This window comes from Cnephaeus nilssonii, assembly GCF_951640355.1.
Source record: "Cnephaeus nilssonii genome assembly, chromosome: X".
NCBI lineage: Eukaryota > Metazoa > Chordata > Mammalia > Chiroptera > Vespertilionidae > Cnephaeus > Cnephaeus nilssonii.
The window spans coordinates 27,549,949-27,565,658 of NC_137071.1; the positions used below are offsets into that span (position 1 = coordinate 27,549,949).

At 42.4% G+C, this 15,710-nt stretch overlaps 1 protein-coding gene across 5 annotated transcripts in view; it reads left to right on the forward strand.

Moving 5' to 3' along the window:
- CHM (CHM Rab escort protein) overlaps window positions 1-15,710 on the forward strand; it is a 259,080-nt gene that overhangs the window by 193,610 nt on the left and 49,760 nt on the right. For all 5 annotated transcript variants that reach the window (XR_013813233.1, XM_079765428.1, XM_079765430.1 and 2 more), the window contains 2 exons: window positions 9,557-9,661; window positions 10,060-10,123. Coding sequence is in view for 4 of the 5 variants with exons in the window: in XM_079765428.1 (XP_079621554.1) it covers window positions 9,557-9,661; window positions 10,060-10,123 (169 nt within the window). In the remaining variant the exon portion in view is untranslated. The remainder of the gene's footprint in view (window positions 1-9,556; window positions 9,662-10,059; window positions 10,124-15,710) is intronic.

Sequence of the window (15,710 nt, forward strand, 5' to 3'; positions counted from 1 at the left end):
ATACTTATTTTCAGCTAAAACTTATTTTTCATTTTTGTTTAATTTGGTTTTCCTGTGCACGCTTTGCTATATTGTGCATTGGCTCTGCTTTCTTAATTTTCAGAGGTATCAGACATAGGTATCAGTAGTTCTTTTCTATACCTTCTCACTAAATTCTAATACTGAACCCCTCTGTTGACTATTTTTGGAAACACTGAATGTTCTTATTGAGCAGCTTTCTTTTCCTTTGCAGCTGTGCTGACCATGTAAAACTCCTGTAAATTAGATTTGGTCATTTAGCAATACAGTATTTGATATTAGGGTAAGGTGTGGATAACCTTGGGCCAAATATATCTGTAATCAATAGCCTGAATCTAATTACTTCAGCTAGTGTTTCTTGTGTACTTCAGCTGTCTCAATTACTTGATTTCCTCCTATGACTATTTCTTGGAGATATCTTTTTTTGATGTCAGGAATGACTATACCTTTCCTGTATACTTGTAAATTAGTAGTGAATAGTATATTAGACCAAGCATGAGGTGATTGATTCTTAATACCATTTCTCATTGTCGGAAAGTCAGTGAATTTCTGATTTTAGCATGTCTCATTTGCAAAATGATAGTGATAATATTATAAATATTTAACCTTCACCAACCCCTATGCTAGTTATTGTAGCAATAAAGAGATGAATAAATCATGGGCCTTGCTCTTGTGTACAAAAAAGATCACAGTAAAGAGTGCAGGCTCTAAAATCAGATAGACATTGATCAGTATCCTGGCTTCTGTACTTACTACCTGAGTGAATTTTAACAAGTTGTTTAATCTCTCTCTGCTCTAGTTTCTTAATCTGTAAAGTTAGACATGACAGTACCAACCTCACTGACTTATTTTTAATTTTAAATGAACAGATAAAGCTAGCAGAAACCTTTATTAAACATAGTAAGAACTTAATACATATTAGCTAGTAGCAATTATTAATGTAATTAGATACTGAAGATCCTCCTATGTTATACTAAGGAGTTTGGACTATAATCAGTGGTAGTTTTAAGTGGATAAATGACAAAATTAGATTTGCTACTTTTACTAGTAAGTTAGTAATTCTGGCAGTGATTTGAAAGAAAAACTGATAGAAAGAGGTTCTTTACCTCCTAAATGAGAGATTCTGTATATTTATTTCTGCCTCTACATTGTTCACATAAATGGAATACTTCTATCATTATCTACCCACCCATTTAGCCATCCATGCAACAATTATTAGTTATTTTATGTGTGCCAGGCACTGGGGGCACAGCAGAGAAAAAGACAGTCATGGTCTTTGTTCTCATGGACTTTAGAGTCTATCAGGGGTCATTAAAGAACAAACAAATTATGGAGATAACTAGAGGCCCGGTGCATGAAATTCGTGCATGGGGGTGTGTGTTCCTCAGCCCAACCTTCACCCTCTCCAATCCAGGACTGCTGGCTCCCAACCACTCGCCTGCCTGCCTGCCTGCCTGATTGCCCCTAACCACTTCTGCCTGCCAGCCTGATCACCCCCTAACAACTCCCCTGCCAGCCTGATCATCCCCAGCTGCCCTCCCCTGCAGGCCTGGTCCCTCCCTACTGCCCTCCCCTGCAGGCCTGATTGCCCCCAACTGCCCTCCCTTGCAGGCCTGGTCCCCCCCAACCGCCCTCCACTGCTGGCCTGATCGCCCACAGCTGCCCTCCCCTGCCGGCCATCTTGTGGTGGCCATCTTGTGACCACATGGGGCGGCCATCTTGTGTGTTGGAGTGACAGTCAATTTGCATATTACTCTTTTATTAGATAGAATTACACAATGAGATCTTTTCAATATGCAGATCTGACTCTGTCCCTCCCTGTGTAAAAAGTTTCAGTGTCTTTATAGCATTTCAAAATAAAGTTTAAGACCATTTTACATGACACATGAAGCTTAGGGAACTGGTCTTTGCCTGCCTCTCTAAGCTCATCTCTCTTCTCCCTCCAGCATCCGCTTCCATTTTATTGTCAATCAATACTGAAATACTTGTGGTTTCCTGTACTTCTCTTTCTTGCCTCTGTACTCTGCACATACTGCCTTTCTACCTGCAGTATTCTCCTTATTTGCTTGCTTAACTGTTTTTCATACTTCAAAAATAGTTACCCTCAGTTGGGTACTCCCCTGCATCCTCATCTCTTATCACTGGACTTGGGCATTTTCTTATAATTGCCTGTGTCTGAGTTTTCATTATATTTGGAGTTCCTTTAGGACAAGATATTTTTATTCTCACCTCTTAGAACAGTGGTTGGCACATGGTTGTTTTGCCATACATTTATATCGAGCAGATGAGCTACCAACTTGCTAGTAGTCCATTGTCTTACAAGACTAAACAAGAGTTTAAGGCAGTCTCAGGGGAAATGGAGAGAAAAGGTGAGTTTCAAGAAATCTTTATAAGGTAGAATGAAAATTGAATAGCAGATTAGATGTAGAAACAGAGATTCTGAGCTAGGGAAACTGTTAAGTGCTGGTCATGTCATTACCTAGGATAGGGAATTTCAAGAAGGTAAGCAGATGAAGGGCCATGATGAATTCAGTTTGGGGCATGCTAGGTTTTAAAAAGCATTTGGAATCTCTCCAGAAAGAAATGGATAATAAATGGTTTAAAATATGGATACAGAGCTTTGGATTGGTCAGAATAGGTAATGGTGTTTGAAACTATTGGAATGGATTTGTACCCCAAAGAAATGAATGGTAAGTGTTTTGGAATGGTGTCATTGAAGAGGTGGCATGTGAACTAATGTGTTTGAGAAATCGTGGAAGGACATAGTGAGTAGGGATATTTTATTTTGTTTACTTCAGTGATTGAGAATCTTCTGATTTCCTTAATTAATGTTTTTAAAAATTATTTTGTATGTGATTTCTGCACTCCTTACCATACAATTAGTTGGGATATTAATTCTGAAGATCATAGTGATGCCTGTTTTAATGTTATTTTTTCTCCTCTGGGCCAAATTCCAGATAAAGAGTTTTTGTCTTGCTGAGTATTTTCTTCCTTATCATCATTTTGATATTTATATCCTTGTGTCAGTGCACTAAGAATTGAGTAAGTATTGTGATTTAGAAAGCTCAGCTCTAGAAATGTTTCGCCTGGCTTCAGTGATTCTTATGGTCAGCTTTGTCATTGTGTCCCTGTATCTAGGAACTCTTATTATGCTCCACCTCAATTTACTATTTATGAGGCTCAGCAAGAACCTCAACTAAATCCAAAATGTTGTTAATCTTTAATGGCTTCCTCAGGTTCATGTGAAAGGGGTTGGCAGGAGGGTATTTTAATGTCTCTGGCAGCACTGTTTCATTTGGCTGTTTTCCATTACCTGAATGTCATCTAATTTGTTATATTAATCTTATAGTACAAACTCTACGTCTAGGTCCCAAGTCAATATTCCTTTCTTCATTGTTCTCCCAATTAAACCAAATATATGACAGTAAGTCAAGTGTCTGAGAGGGAAACAAATCTTATCACTTACTTAAATGTGTCTTGCTTTGAATTGTTCAGGCCTAGAGCCTTAGTACTTCAAAGGAGGCTATCAGGTGAGTTGTGTTATTATCATCTACCAGACTGAGGAAGCATATGTGACCGTAACCTCAATTACTGAAGAAATCAATATGTTTCTTTCTGTAGCAATAGCTCTTGACTTTTCTCTACCTAGCACAGCATAGAGATACAATAGTAGCAGTGGCACACTTGATGGTGATTCTTCCCTGGGATTTGGGAGCTTATCAGAATCTCCAGGGGTACTTATAATTTGAAAAGTCCCCCAGGTGTGATTCTGATTTGCTTCCTTCTCCTCCTCCTCTGAGAATCACTGTTTCATTCAGAAGCCTCAGCATACATAGGAACATTTGTTGGTATATTGCCCTTGCATTGTTGAACTCCCTAATCCCCATGTCCCCATACTTCCATTTTGAGTGGTCCCCAGTTGGTTCCTCATATACCATAACTTGTGAAACCAATGTCTACCTGTCACTAAAGGTATAGCTACCATTGAAGCAGTCCTACTAGATTTTGGATTCCTACAAAGCAAAGAGTTCTTGGTAGCTTATGGCCAGGTTTAATTGTGTGGTTTATTTAAATGGGCGCTTTTTGCAAAGACTTAGACTAGAGTCCACAATTTATATTAACACCCCTCCCTGCCAATGTTAGTCCAATATTTTATGATTAAAATTTTCAAATCTATGCCACAGTTGAAAGAATTTCAGGGTGAACACTTCTATATCCACCATCTAGATTCCACAATTAACATTTTAATATACTTACTTAATCATATATCTACTTGAAAGTTTATCCCTCTGTCCATCATTTCACCTTTTTAAAGCATTTCACAGTAAAGTCCAGATATAACTACAGTTCCCCCTAAACACTTCGGCATGCAGATCATCAACTAGAGTTTAATATTTATTTACAGCTTTTTGGTTTTGGTGAAAATTTTACATGCAGTGCAAGTCCCCAAATCTAAGTGCTCATTAGCTGACTTTTGACAAATAATATACCTATACTAGCGGCCCGGTGCACGAAATTCCTGCACCAATAGGGTCCCTAGGCCTGGCCAGCGATCAGGGCCAATCAGGTTCCTCGCCTCCCCACCTCCCTGCCTCCTCCTTCCCTCACTCCCTCAGCACCCCACCACTGCCACTGGTCGCCCGCCATGTTGCGTGTCGCCCCTTGGTGGTCAGCGCACATCATAGCGAGCAATCAAACTCCTGGTCTCCCAGTCAAACTCCCGAGGGGACAATTTGCATATTAGCCTTTTATTATATAGAAATAGCCTATATCCCTATCAAAAGATAGATTTTTAAAAAATATATTTTATTGATTTTTCACAGAGAGGAAGGGAGAGGGATAGAGAGTTAGAAACATCGATGAGAGAAAAACATCGATCAGATGCCTCCTGCACACTCCCCACTTATGTGCCTGCAACCAAGGTACATGCCCTTGACCGAAATCGAACCTGGGACCCTTGAGTCTGCAGGCCGACGCTCTATCCACTGAGCCAAACCGGTTAGGGCAAGATAGAAGATTTTTAACACCCTCTTTTTTTCTGCCCAGATTATTCTCTCTTGACACTATATAATCTCTGAATTTAAGGCAAGGAAAAAAATTGTTAGTGCTGTCAGGACAAAACAATGTTTAATAATGGATCAGCAGATTTATCTTTCCCATTGCCTAAAGTACCTTGTGTTTTAAATTGTGTATGAATGGCCCTAGCCGGTTTGGCCTAGTGGATAGAGTGTCAGCCTGCAGATTGAAGGGTCCTGGGTTTGATTCCAGTCAAGGGCACATGCCCAGGTTGTGGGCTTGATCCCCAGTAGGGGGCATGCAGGAGGCAGCCAATCAATGATTCTCTCTCATCATTGATGTTTCTATCTCTCTCTCCCTCTCCCTTCCTCTCTGAAATCAATAAAAATATATTAAAAAATAAAATAAAATGGCTAAAGCCATAATTTTTTAAAATTTCTTTATTGATTAAGGTATCACATATTTGTCCTCATCCCCCCATTCCCATCCCAAACCCCTCCCCATGCATTCCCCCCACCCCCCTGTTGTTCGTGACCACTGGTTAGGCTCATATGCATGCACACAAGTCCTTTGGTTGATCTCTCCCCCTTAACCCCATGCTCCCTTACTTTCCCTCTGAGGTCCATCTGTCTGTCTGATCTATGCTTCCTTGTCTCTGGGTCTGTTCTTGTTCAGAAGTCTATGTTGTTCATCATTCCCCCTAGATGGGTGAGATCATGTGCTACTAGAAATACACTTATAAGAACCAAAAATGAGACAAGCAATAATGGTTATGCTGACAGACAAATGAATCGGTCTGCAGTGAGTTTCTTTCTGGGCCAACAGTTCTTTTGAGTCCCAATTTCAATGTAAAACAGTTCCTTATGTGTACATGTCAGCAATGATATTTCAGTTCTCGATGGTGGACAAATGGTGGTAATGCAGGTCCAACCCTCTCTGATTTGGTCCTGGGCAACCTGCAGTGATGCACAGCTGCTGACTGCTAGTATGGCAAGGCGTCATCAGCGTCTTCCATCTCTGGACTGTTTCTCTTCTGTCTTCATGGCTGGAGTAGTCCTCTCAATTCCTCTCTGTTGCAGGAATCCACATGGTCTCGGAGTTGTTTTCTGAAAATATACAAACATTCTCTACCAAAAGTTAATAAAGGAATATTTTCTATAAATTTGACTTGCGATCCTTTTTCATTTTTGCCCAAACGATTTTCCTTTGGCTTATTTTGACACCAAGTATGTTTTATATGGGTGTCTTGCTGTTAGCATTACAAATGAAAGTTAATTTTCTAAAGTAAACATTTTCTAGATGTAATTTACTTACAGGATATTTTTCCTTACATGATATTCTTCTACTATCCCCCCTTTTTTATTTAAATATTAAGAGGCTTTTGGAAATTTTATAATGTAGTCTTGGTAGCTTTTAAATTTTATTTTTTTGCACTAAAATATGACTGCTTTAGGTTCATTACATGTTATGCAATTTTACCATGAGATGACCTACCAATAAAAATTTTAGTTAACACTTTAGGAACAGCTTTTTGTCCAGTACAATTAATTTTTCTAGAATATTCACTTATTTCAATTAGCCAATTTAAATTAGCCTGAAAACTTGACTACTATTTTACTGTCGAATTTAATACTCTAACAGCAATCTTATTTTACCCTAGAAATATTAGTGGAAAGGATTATTTGCCTTCTTGAGTAGGCCCTGAGCATTCCTGGTACTAGGCTGGATTTAGATATCTAAAACCCACTTCCCCACCCAATGGGTACAAGACAACTCAAACAAGTCTTGTTGCAGTGAGAGGGCAGCTGCTGAGGCCAAGTCTCCATCTGTTACCTGGGTCCCGATTTGAGCTGGGCATGGGAAGCTAAGCAACCATGGGGGCAGGAGACCTCCCTCAGAAGGAGTGAGCGTTCAGGCCCCTGCAAAGTTGGGGGGGTGAGGGTCTGTGCCCCACCTCTGTTGACCCCCAAGTTCTCTCCTGGTGGCCCCTCTGTGACTGTGCCTGTCTTAGGTTGTTCCCTCCCTGAGGAATCTAACCAGCCATCCTCCGGGGCCAAGCAGGGTGATGTGAGGTTCAATTCTGTCTCCTCGGTAGCCTATGCCCCCATGGCCTCCACGCCCAGCACCTGCCTTGGAATCCCCTCGCCTGCTGGCGGGGCCCCAGCACTGATCACATATCTTGGGGAACCCACTGGGCGAGAGACAGATCCATGGTACCAGCCATCACGAGGTTTCAACCGCAGCATGAACAGAAAGCTCAGGCAACAGCTGTGGGCAGTTGGATTGTGAGAAGAGGGCCCTTCATGACCAAAAGGGCAAGAGGGGCCAATATAGAGTGCTCAGATGCCTTCCCAGGGGCCCTCTACACAATGGAAGAGATTAAATCCTTTCATGTCCTTTTTAAATTGCTGCCAGACATTCGAAGAATTAGTTTGTAAGTTTGTTTGGGATAATTGTATATTATGCTGTTGTAATTCTAAAATATCAAGAGATTGTTACCGTTGTCTCCAAGCACCAAAAAGATGATTTTTTTATTGATTCCCAAGGGTGCAAGGTACTATTATAAGTAATGGGGTTAACACAAATCTGGGAAAAATTATAATGACATTGTAGAATAATATCATGTAAGGATATTCTTTGCTCTAGGCCATGGCAATTCCATTTCAAACTGGCTGTCCATTTCTTTTTGTATAGACAAGGTCTTAGTTACATTTTCTGCACCTCTCCCAGGAGCAAGTAGTGATAGTCCCTTCCTTTGGTGTCCACACAGTCAGAAACCTCTCTTTAATTTTATACACAAAGGGGCAGTGGTTTGATTTTGTGTCATACTAAAGGGAAGCTGGGTGGAGACCCCTGTGTAATTATACTTCCTTGCCCTACCCATGGTCCTCCTGGATGACCAAAGTGTTTGGTATTATTGGTTACTACATTAGGCGGGGGATCAGCCCATGTCAGGGCTCTTACCCATGAAGGGTCTTGTGTATGAATGGTTTAAAACAGGAGTCTGAGTATTTTACTTTTTAACTTATTATTTTACAAAATACAATATTGAGGTATAAATACCTTATATCTATTTGGTTGAGTATTTTATAAGGTAAGAGCTCTAGCTCAATGACATGTGAGGAGAGATACATCAGAACATAAGTTGGGAAGAGAAAGGAAGTAGATGTGAGATGACGAAAATCAAAAATACTAATGTAATATAGCAGGTGTTAATATGTGGTTAATTGATTAAAATACATATTATGTATATCTAACATCATGAGATATCATAGTTTATCCCAACAGTGGCACACCATTTATTCAAGAATACCAGCATATCATCATATGCCTTTAGGAAATACACCTTAAATTCATCTCACTGTTGGTTTTGGACGTTTGTCCTTTTATAATGCCTTTATGCCTGGTAAATATCTCTTATTTGGCTTCATTTTAGAGTGATACAGCATATTTTAATTTATACTATGTTTAGTTAAAATGTGGTATAGATTTGAAATTATTTGCTTGCATTTTATTAGGACATACATATAAGTGTATTTCTAATAAAATAATTCTGATCCCAAAAGGAGAATCTGTGACAAAAGTAAATTGTGATATTCCCATAATAAAAAGATATAGCAAACATGCAGACATTTGCATATAGTTTCTGAAATATTGCATACTGGCTTTGTCGGTGCTGGTAAGTCCATTTCAAGGATGTTGCCCTTAGTCCATTAGTTTGGATAATGAGCCCTATAAAGTACATTTATAACTTGTGGCACTGCAAGGAGATGGATTCTAATTTTCATCCTTTTATCTAGACACATTGAAAGAAGGTCAATGGAGGGTTCTGTATGATTCATTGTCCCAACACATATCAGATGACAGAGACCTGATAATGTCCATGCATAATTGTTTTCCTTATTTGGAAACTGCACTTGAAAGAAATCTTTCTATAATCATCCTTTGAAGTAAAGTGGAAACAGATATTAAAAGAAGTTCTAGGCCTTTTGGGGGGGGGTGTCTAACATATTATCACACATGTGACCAGAGAGCTATTCTTGAACAAAAGAGAAAGCAACACGTAACAGAAAAATAGAAAGTCTTTAGTGGCTTTTACAGGCTGTGAATGATATAGCAAGATATTTAATCAACTTTTATCTTCCCCTTTCCTTAAGTCTGTTAAGAACAAAAAGAACCTGTTTTCTAAATTAAGGAAAAACCTTCTATGTTCCTAAACATTAGAAAAACTCATACTATATGCTTTTCCTAACTTTGTCTTTCTTACTAATGCCATTCAAAATAAATATTTGAGGTTTATCTCACACTTATTTTATAGTTTACTAGTAAAAGACTCCAGATAGCAATAAAAATATATATTCTGTATATAATGTCCGTGTTTTTATAAAAAATGTGAAATTATAGGCAATTTTAAAATCTAAGAAATTGATTTTAGATTCAAAATTGGTAGTTGATTATGTTTATTTGCTCAATTATTTCATCATCAATGAGAACATTTTTGCTATGCTTGTCTTCTTTGTAGATGCAAAGCAATCATAGATCAGTTTGGTCAGAGAATAATCTCTAAGCATTTCCTTGTGGAGGACAGTTACTTTTCTGAGAACACATGCTCGCACGTGCAATACAGGTAAGGAACCACATCACTCACTGTCCAAGGGAAGGGGAAACATAGAAATTTTTGATTACATTGAAACTTCTGTATAACCATTGTTCAAGTAAGATGCAGATATATACCAAACAAAAGATAGTATTGCGTATGTTACCATTGTTCTCTTATAGGGTCTGATTTGGGGGAACTTAGCCTAATTTTGACTCCTTTGCATCAGCTGGGGTTTGTCTGCAGGTCACAATATCCTTCCTTTCATGAGCCAAGAAAAGATTAAAGCAGAACTTGACTTGGTTTGGGGAGGTGACACTTTTATCGTGACTTAAATCTTTGAAATATGCCTTCTGGTGGTTATATAACTGTAAATGAAACTTATCCATGGAATCTGAATCACTGAATAACTGTTTTGTGCATTATAGGCAAATTTCCAGGGCAGTCCTAATTACAGATAGATCTGTACTACAAGCAGATTCAGATCAACAGGTAATTTTAGTCCTGTACTTTTTAATAACATGTTGCTAATTTAATCTACATGGTAATATGTATAAATTGATATTGGTGAAATAAAATGTAGTAAGCCATATGTGCTAATTTAATACATTTAAAAATATATAATGGCAATTATGTAATAATCTTGGTTTCTTAAAGATTTCCTTCTAACAAAACAAATAATTGTGCCTTATATAACAGATTTATGCTAGGAAAATTGGACTAAATCCTAGTGTTCCAACAACTATTTCTTTGGAACTGAATATACATAGTTATGAGAAGAAAAAGATAATCCCCAGAGAACACATTTTAAAATCTTGGAGGAAAAGACTTCATGATAAGAAATGCTACAGTACTAGTGGTAAGCCCACCAGTAGGCCTGGTGTGAATGAGTATCAACACACATTTTCATTTCTGGTACTTCCTTATTGCCATTGTTCATTTCAGTACCCTCTTCAGCCTTCTCACCTCCAATTCTTTTGGAATGTCTCTATATACCTGTGCTTTTCCCTCAGTTTGTTCACCTAAGTTCTAGAGGTGTGTTCCCTTCTGACCATATTTTACAGTGACTGATAAAATCAGCTTACTCAGTAAGTATGACTGTCAGACCTATCCTATCTAATAAAAGAGAAACATGCAAATTGACCGTACCTCCGCTACGCCCACCAGCCAATCAGAGTGAGTATGCAAATTAACCCAGCAAATATGGCGGCGGCCATGGAGCTGGAGCGAGCAGGAAGCTTAGGTTCCCCTGGCGATGGAGAAAGCCAAGCTTCCCGCCCGCCCTGGCTGGCCCTGGCCTCCGCTCAAGGCTAAAAAAGTTTCAATTATAGAAGATAAATAAATCCCAGATACCTGCTTCCAGCTGGCCCTGGCCTCCGCTCAAGGCTACAAAGTTTCAATTATAGTTGATAAATAAATCCCAGATATTTGCTACCAGCCGGCCCTGGCCTCCACTCAAGGAGGCACTGAAAAAATAAATAAAAAAAGGAGGGGCTGGGAGCTTGAGTCGCCAGGGGGCGTGGCCAGCCTGCAAACAGCCATCAGCCCCTCACCCAGGCTGGCCAGGCACCCCAGTGGGGACCCTCACCCCATGGGGGCGTGGCCGGCCTGCAAACCACCACAGGCCCCTCGCCCAGGCCGCCCCATGACCCAAGGGAACCCCCACCCTGATCTGGGACACTCTTCAGGACAAACCAGCTGGCCTCCACCCATGCACCAGGCCTTTATCCTATCTAATAAAAAAGTAATATGCAAGTTGACCATACCTCTGCTACACCCACAAGCCATGCCCACCAGCCAATCAGAAGTGAGTATGCAAATTAACCCAACCAAGATGGCTGCGGCCATGGAGTGAGCAGGAGGCTTGGGTTTCCCTGGTAATGGAGGAAGCCAAGCTTCCTGCACACCCTGGCGGGCCCAGGCCTCCACTCAAGGTTACAAAGTTTCAGTTATAGAAGATAAATAAATCCCAACAAAAATGGCGACAGCCATGGAGCTGGAGAGAGCAGGAGGCTTGAGTTGCCCCTGGCGATGGAGGAAGCCAAGCTTTCGCACACCCTGGCCAGCCTAGGCCTCCACTCAAGGCTAGAAAGTTTCAATTATAGAAGATAAATAAATCCCAACAAAAATGGCTGCGGCCATTGAGTAAGCAGGAGGCTTGGCTCCGCTAAAGGCTACAAAGTTTCAATTATAGAAGATAAATAAATCCCAGATACCAGGGCCTCCACTTGGGTCGCTGGGGGGTGTGGCCAGCCTGCAAACCACCACAGGACCCTCGCCCAGGCCGCCCCAAGGGAACCCCCACCCTGATCCGGGTCACCCTTCAGGGCAAACCAGCTGGCCCCCACCCGTGCACCAGGCTTCTATCCTATCTAATAAAAGAGTAATATGCAAATTGACCATCACTCCAACACACAAGATGGCTGCCCCCATGTGGTCACAAGATAGCCACCACAAGATGGCCAGCAGGGGAGGGCAGTTGAGGGGGACCAGGCCTGCAAGGGAGGGCAGTTGGGGGCGATCAAGCCTGCAGGGGAGGGCAGTTAGGGGTGACCAGGCCAGCAGAGAAGAGAAATTGGGGGTGATAGGGCCTGCAGGGAAGGGCAGTTGGGGGGCACCCAGGCCTGCAGTGGAGAACAGTTGGGGGGGACCAGGCCTGCAGGGGAGGGCAGTTAGGGGTTACCATGCCTGCAGGGGAGGGCAGTTAGGGGTAACCAGGCTGGCAGAGGAGGACAGTTGGGGGCGATGAGGCCTACAGGGGAAGACAGTTGAGGGGGACCCAGACCTGCAAGGGAAGACAGTGGGGGGGACCAGGCCTGCAGGGGAGAGCAGTTGGGGGGGACCAGGCCAGCAGGGGAGGGCATTTGGGGTTGACCAGGCTGGCAAGGGAGGGCAGTTAGGGGTGACCAGGCCAGCAGGGGAGGGCAGTTAGGGGTGACTAGACCTGCAGGGGAGGGCAGTTAGGGGTGACCAGGCCAGCAAGGGAGGGAAGTTAGGGGGTGAATGGGCCTGCAGGGGAGGGCAGTTGGGGGTGACCAGGCTGACTGGGGAGGGCAGTTAAGGGCAACCAGGCTGGCAAGGGAGGGCAGTTGGGGTTGACTGGGCCAGCAGGGGTGGGCAGTTGGGGGTGACCAGGCCTGCAGGGGAGGAAAGTTAGGGGCAACCAGGCTAGCAAAGGAGGGCAGTTAGGCATCTATCAGGCTGGCCGCAGAGTGGTTAGGGGCAATCATTCAGGCAGGCAGGCGAGCAGTTGGGAGCAAGCCGTCCTGGATTGTGAGAGGGAATTGCGACTGCCAGTTAAACAGGCAGTCAGACATCCCTCGAGGGGTCCCATATTGGAGAGGGTGCAGGCTGGGCTGAGGGACACACACCCCTGTGCACGAATTTCATGCACCAGGCCACTAATTCTATATGTTCACTAATAAAAATAGGTTCCTACAATTCCTTAAGTTGGATGCTTTCTATTATATGAAACAAATATGTTTTTTATTACATGAACCTCAGTTCTTTCATTTAATCATTTAGCAAATAGTAGGTGCTTTTTACATACCAGCCAGTGTGCTGGGTTCTGAGGAAACAGTGTTAACCATGATAGCACCTCTGCCCTCATAGATTGCCATCTGGAGGATAGAGATACAGATATAGACAAATAAAGAGCAACTAGTTTATTATGACAAGTGTGATTAGAAATGTTACAACAGCTATTGTAGCACTCATCACACTGTCCTGTAATTACCAGTTGACTCATCTGTATCTCCCAGTAAACCTTGAGCTATGTGAGTGGGTTGAAGAATAACAGTGAGGCAGAAAAGTGAAGAGAGCAAATAGGGACAATACTGAAGAAGCTAAGCTGTGGAGAGCAAGAGAAAGTGGTTCCTGAAGAGGGATGTGGAAGTGAATAAGGCTTCTCCTATATTTAAAAGACTAGAGGCCCGGTGCATGAAAATTCATGCACTCTGGGGGTCCCTCAGCCCAGCCTATGTGCCCTCTCACAGTCCGGGAGCCCTCAGGGAATGTCCTACTGGAGGCAACCAGGCAGACCAAACAGTACAGCGCTGCCCCTGTCACCCTACAGCTGCCGCCACTGGCCTCCCTCTGCGGGAGGCGACTGGGCAGGCCCACCCCCCACCCATAGTCCCTCCGCCGCCGCTGGTCACCGCCAGCCCTTCCCCCCCCCCCACCCATTGCCATCTCCTCCCTCTGCCCACTGGCACGTGCCTTGACTGGCCTGGCACTGCCTGCTCAACAGCCCTGCCCCCTGCTGACCAGTCGTTCCACTGTTTGGTCAATTTGCATATTACACTTTTATTATATAGGATTAGTATATATTTCAGTCGATGATTTTGAGCCAGTGGAGAGAGAGGGGTTGAAGATACCCAGGACAAAAGAAGGATTATTGATACAGCAAGGTCCAGGTAAAAGGCCAGGGAGGATGGGATTCAGAGAACAGGTAAAAGTGCTGCTGTTAGATGGGATGTGAGACAAGAGGATGAATGAAGGATCATTTGGGAGATCCCATCTGATGCATTACATTTACTCTTTAAATTAAAAAGTGAGTTAATCTCCAGAGAATGGGGATGTGAGAATGGGAATGGATCAAAGCTCAATAAAAAATGTCAGATAATCACTGTGGGGAGTTAGAAAATGACCTATCTCATGGCCAGATGGCTGGGCAGTATTAATGGCCCAGTTGAGTCTGGTGGTCATGGGTTTACAATGGCATTAATCTACTATCATTCCAGCTTTCATTCTTGTACCTGCCACTTAGCCTGGTCAATGACCTATTAAGAGACTGGCAATTCCTAGTCTCCTCTCTTTTCCCCCAGATTACTAGCTCCTTCTGCCCTCTTATTTTTCCATAGTCTAGATCCCATGGTAGATCTGAACTGCCCTTCCGTCAACACCTTGAAATCTCATGTAATCATGTTCTACTGGATGCACAGAGGAAAATCCCATCACTTGGATAATCTGCATCTGGATCACTGAGGGCTTCTTGAGTAAACCACACAATGAGACAGACTGGCACTGCCACAGTGTCAGGGGCAACAATCTCATTCAGCTGGACCTTAGTTCCTACCATCAGTTAGCTCTTCCACTGGCTTGAGACAGCTCCCTCTCCCTTTCCCCTCAGTGGCTAATTCAGGTCCTCACTATTTTACCCACCTTTCTTTCCCTTAAACTTCTCAACACCTCCTCCCCACTTCATAGAAAAGTGAGGCCACCTACTAAACACAATGGCACTTGACATCCTGTTTCACCATCTACAACTTATGTATACCAGGACAGAGATTAAGAGGGCTCCTACCCTTGTCCAAGGCTATACTTTTTCACAAGTGCCAATGACACACACACACACAGCACCCTGCATGCCTGCTTTCTCTCCTGTATCTCCAGCCTCTCCCAACTACTGGCATTCTCCTCTCAACCTGTATATATGTAGTAGCATTTTCTATCCAAAAATAAATAATAAAATGTCCCCTTGACTGTGTCCCCATCTCTAGCTGGTATCCAATTTCCCCTTCTCTTATCAGAATTTTTAAGATATTATCTGTACTTACTGCTTCTAGCTCCTTACCTCTCATTCACTTTTGGACTAACATGGCTTCTACCCTCATATTTCTAGCATAATTTACCTTGGTAAGTTCTTTAATTGCTTCATAATAGTCAGGGCCACAGGGCATTTTTTGGTTTTTGTCACTAGGTACTTTTTGATACATTTGATTGGCAATGTCGATTATTTCTTTTCTCTTGAAACTCTATACTCCTTTGGCTTCCATGACACTGTGCTCTCCTATTTCTCCTCATAACTCTGTCTATTCCCTCTCCACTTCCTTTGTGGGCTCTGTCCTCCTTGTAAATATCAAGGCTCCTGAGAGTTCAGGATAAGGAAAATTCTGTGATTGGAGATCACTGATTATATCTCAATTTTTAAAAAGTATACATGATAGTTATCAGAAACAAAAGAAGTACTTTAAGCCCTGGCCGGTGATCTCAGTAGTTAGAGCACCTGCCTGCACACCAAATGGTCTTGGGTTCAATTTTTGGTCAAGAGCATGTATTTGAGTTGCAGGTTCAATCC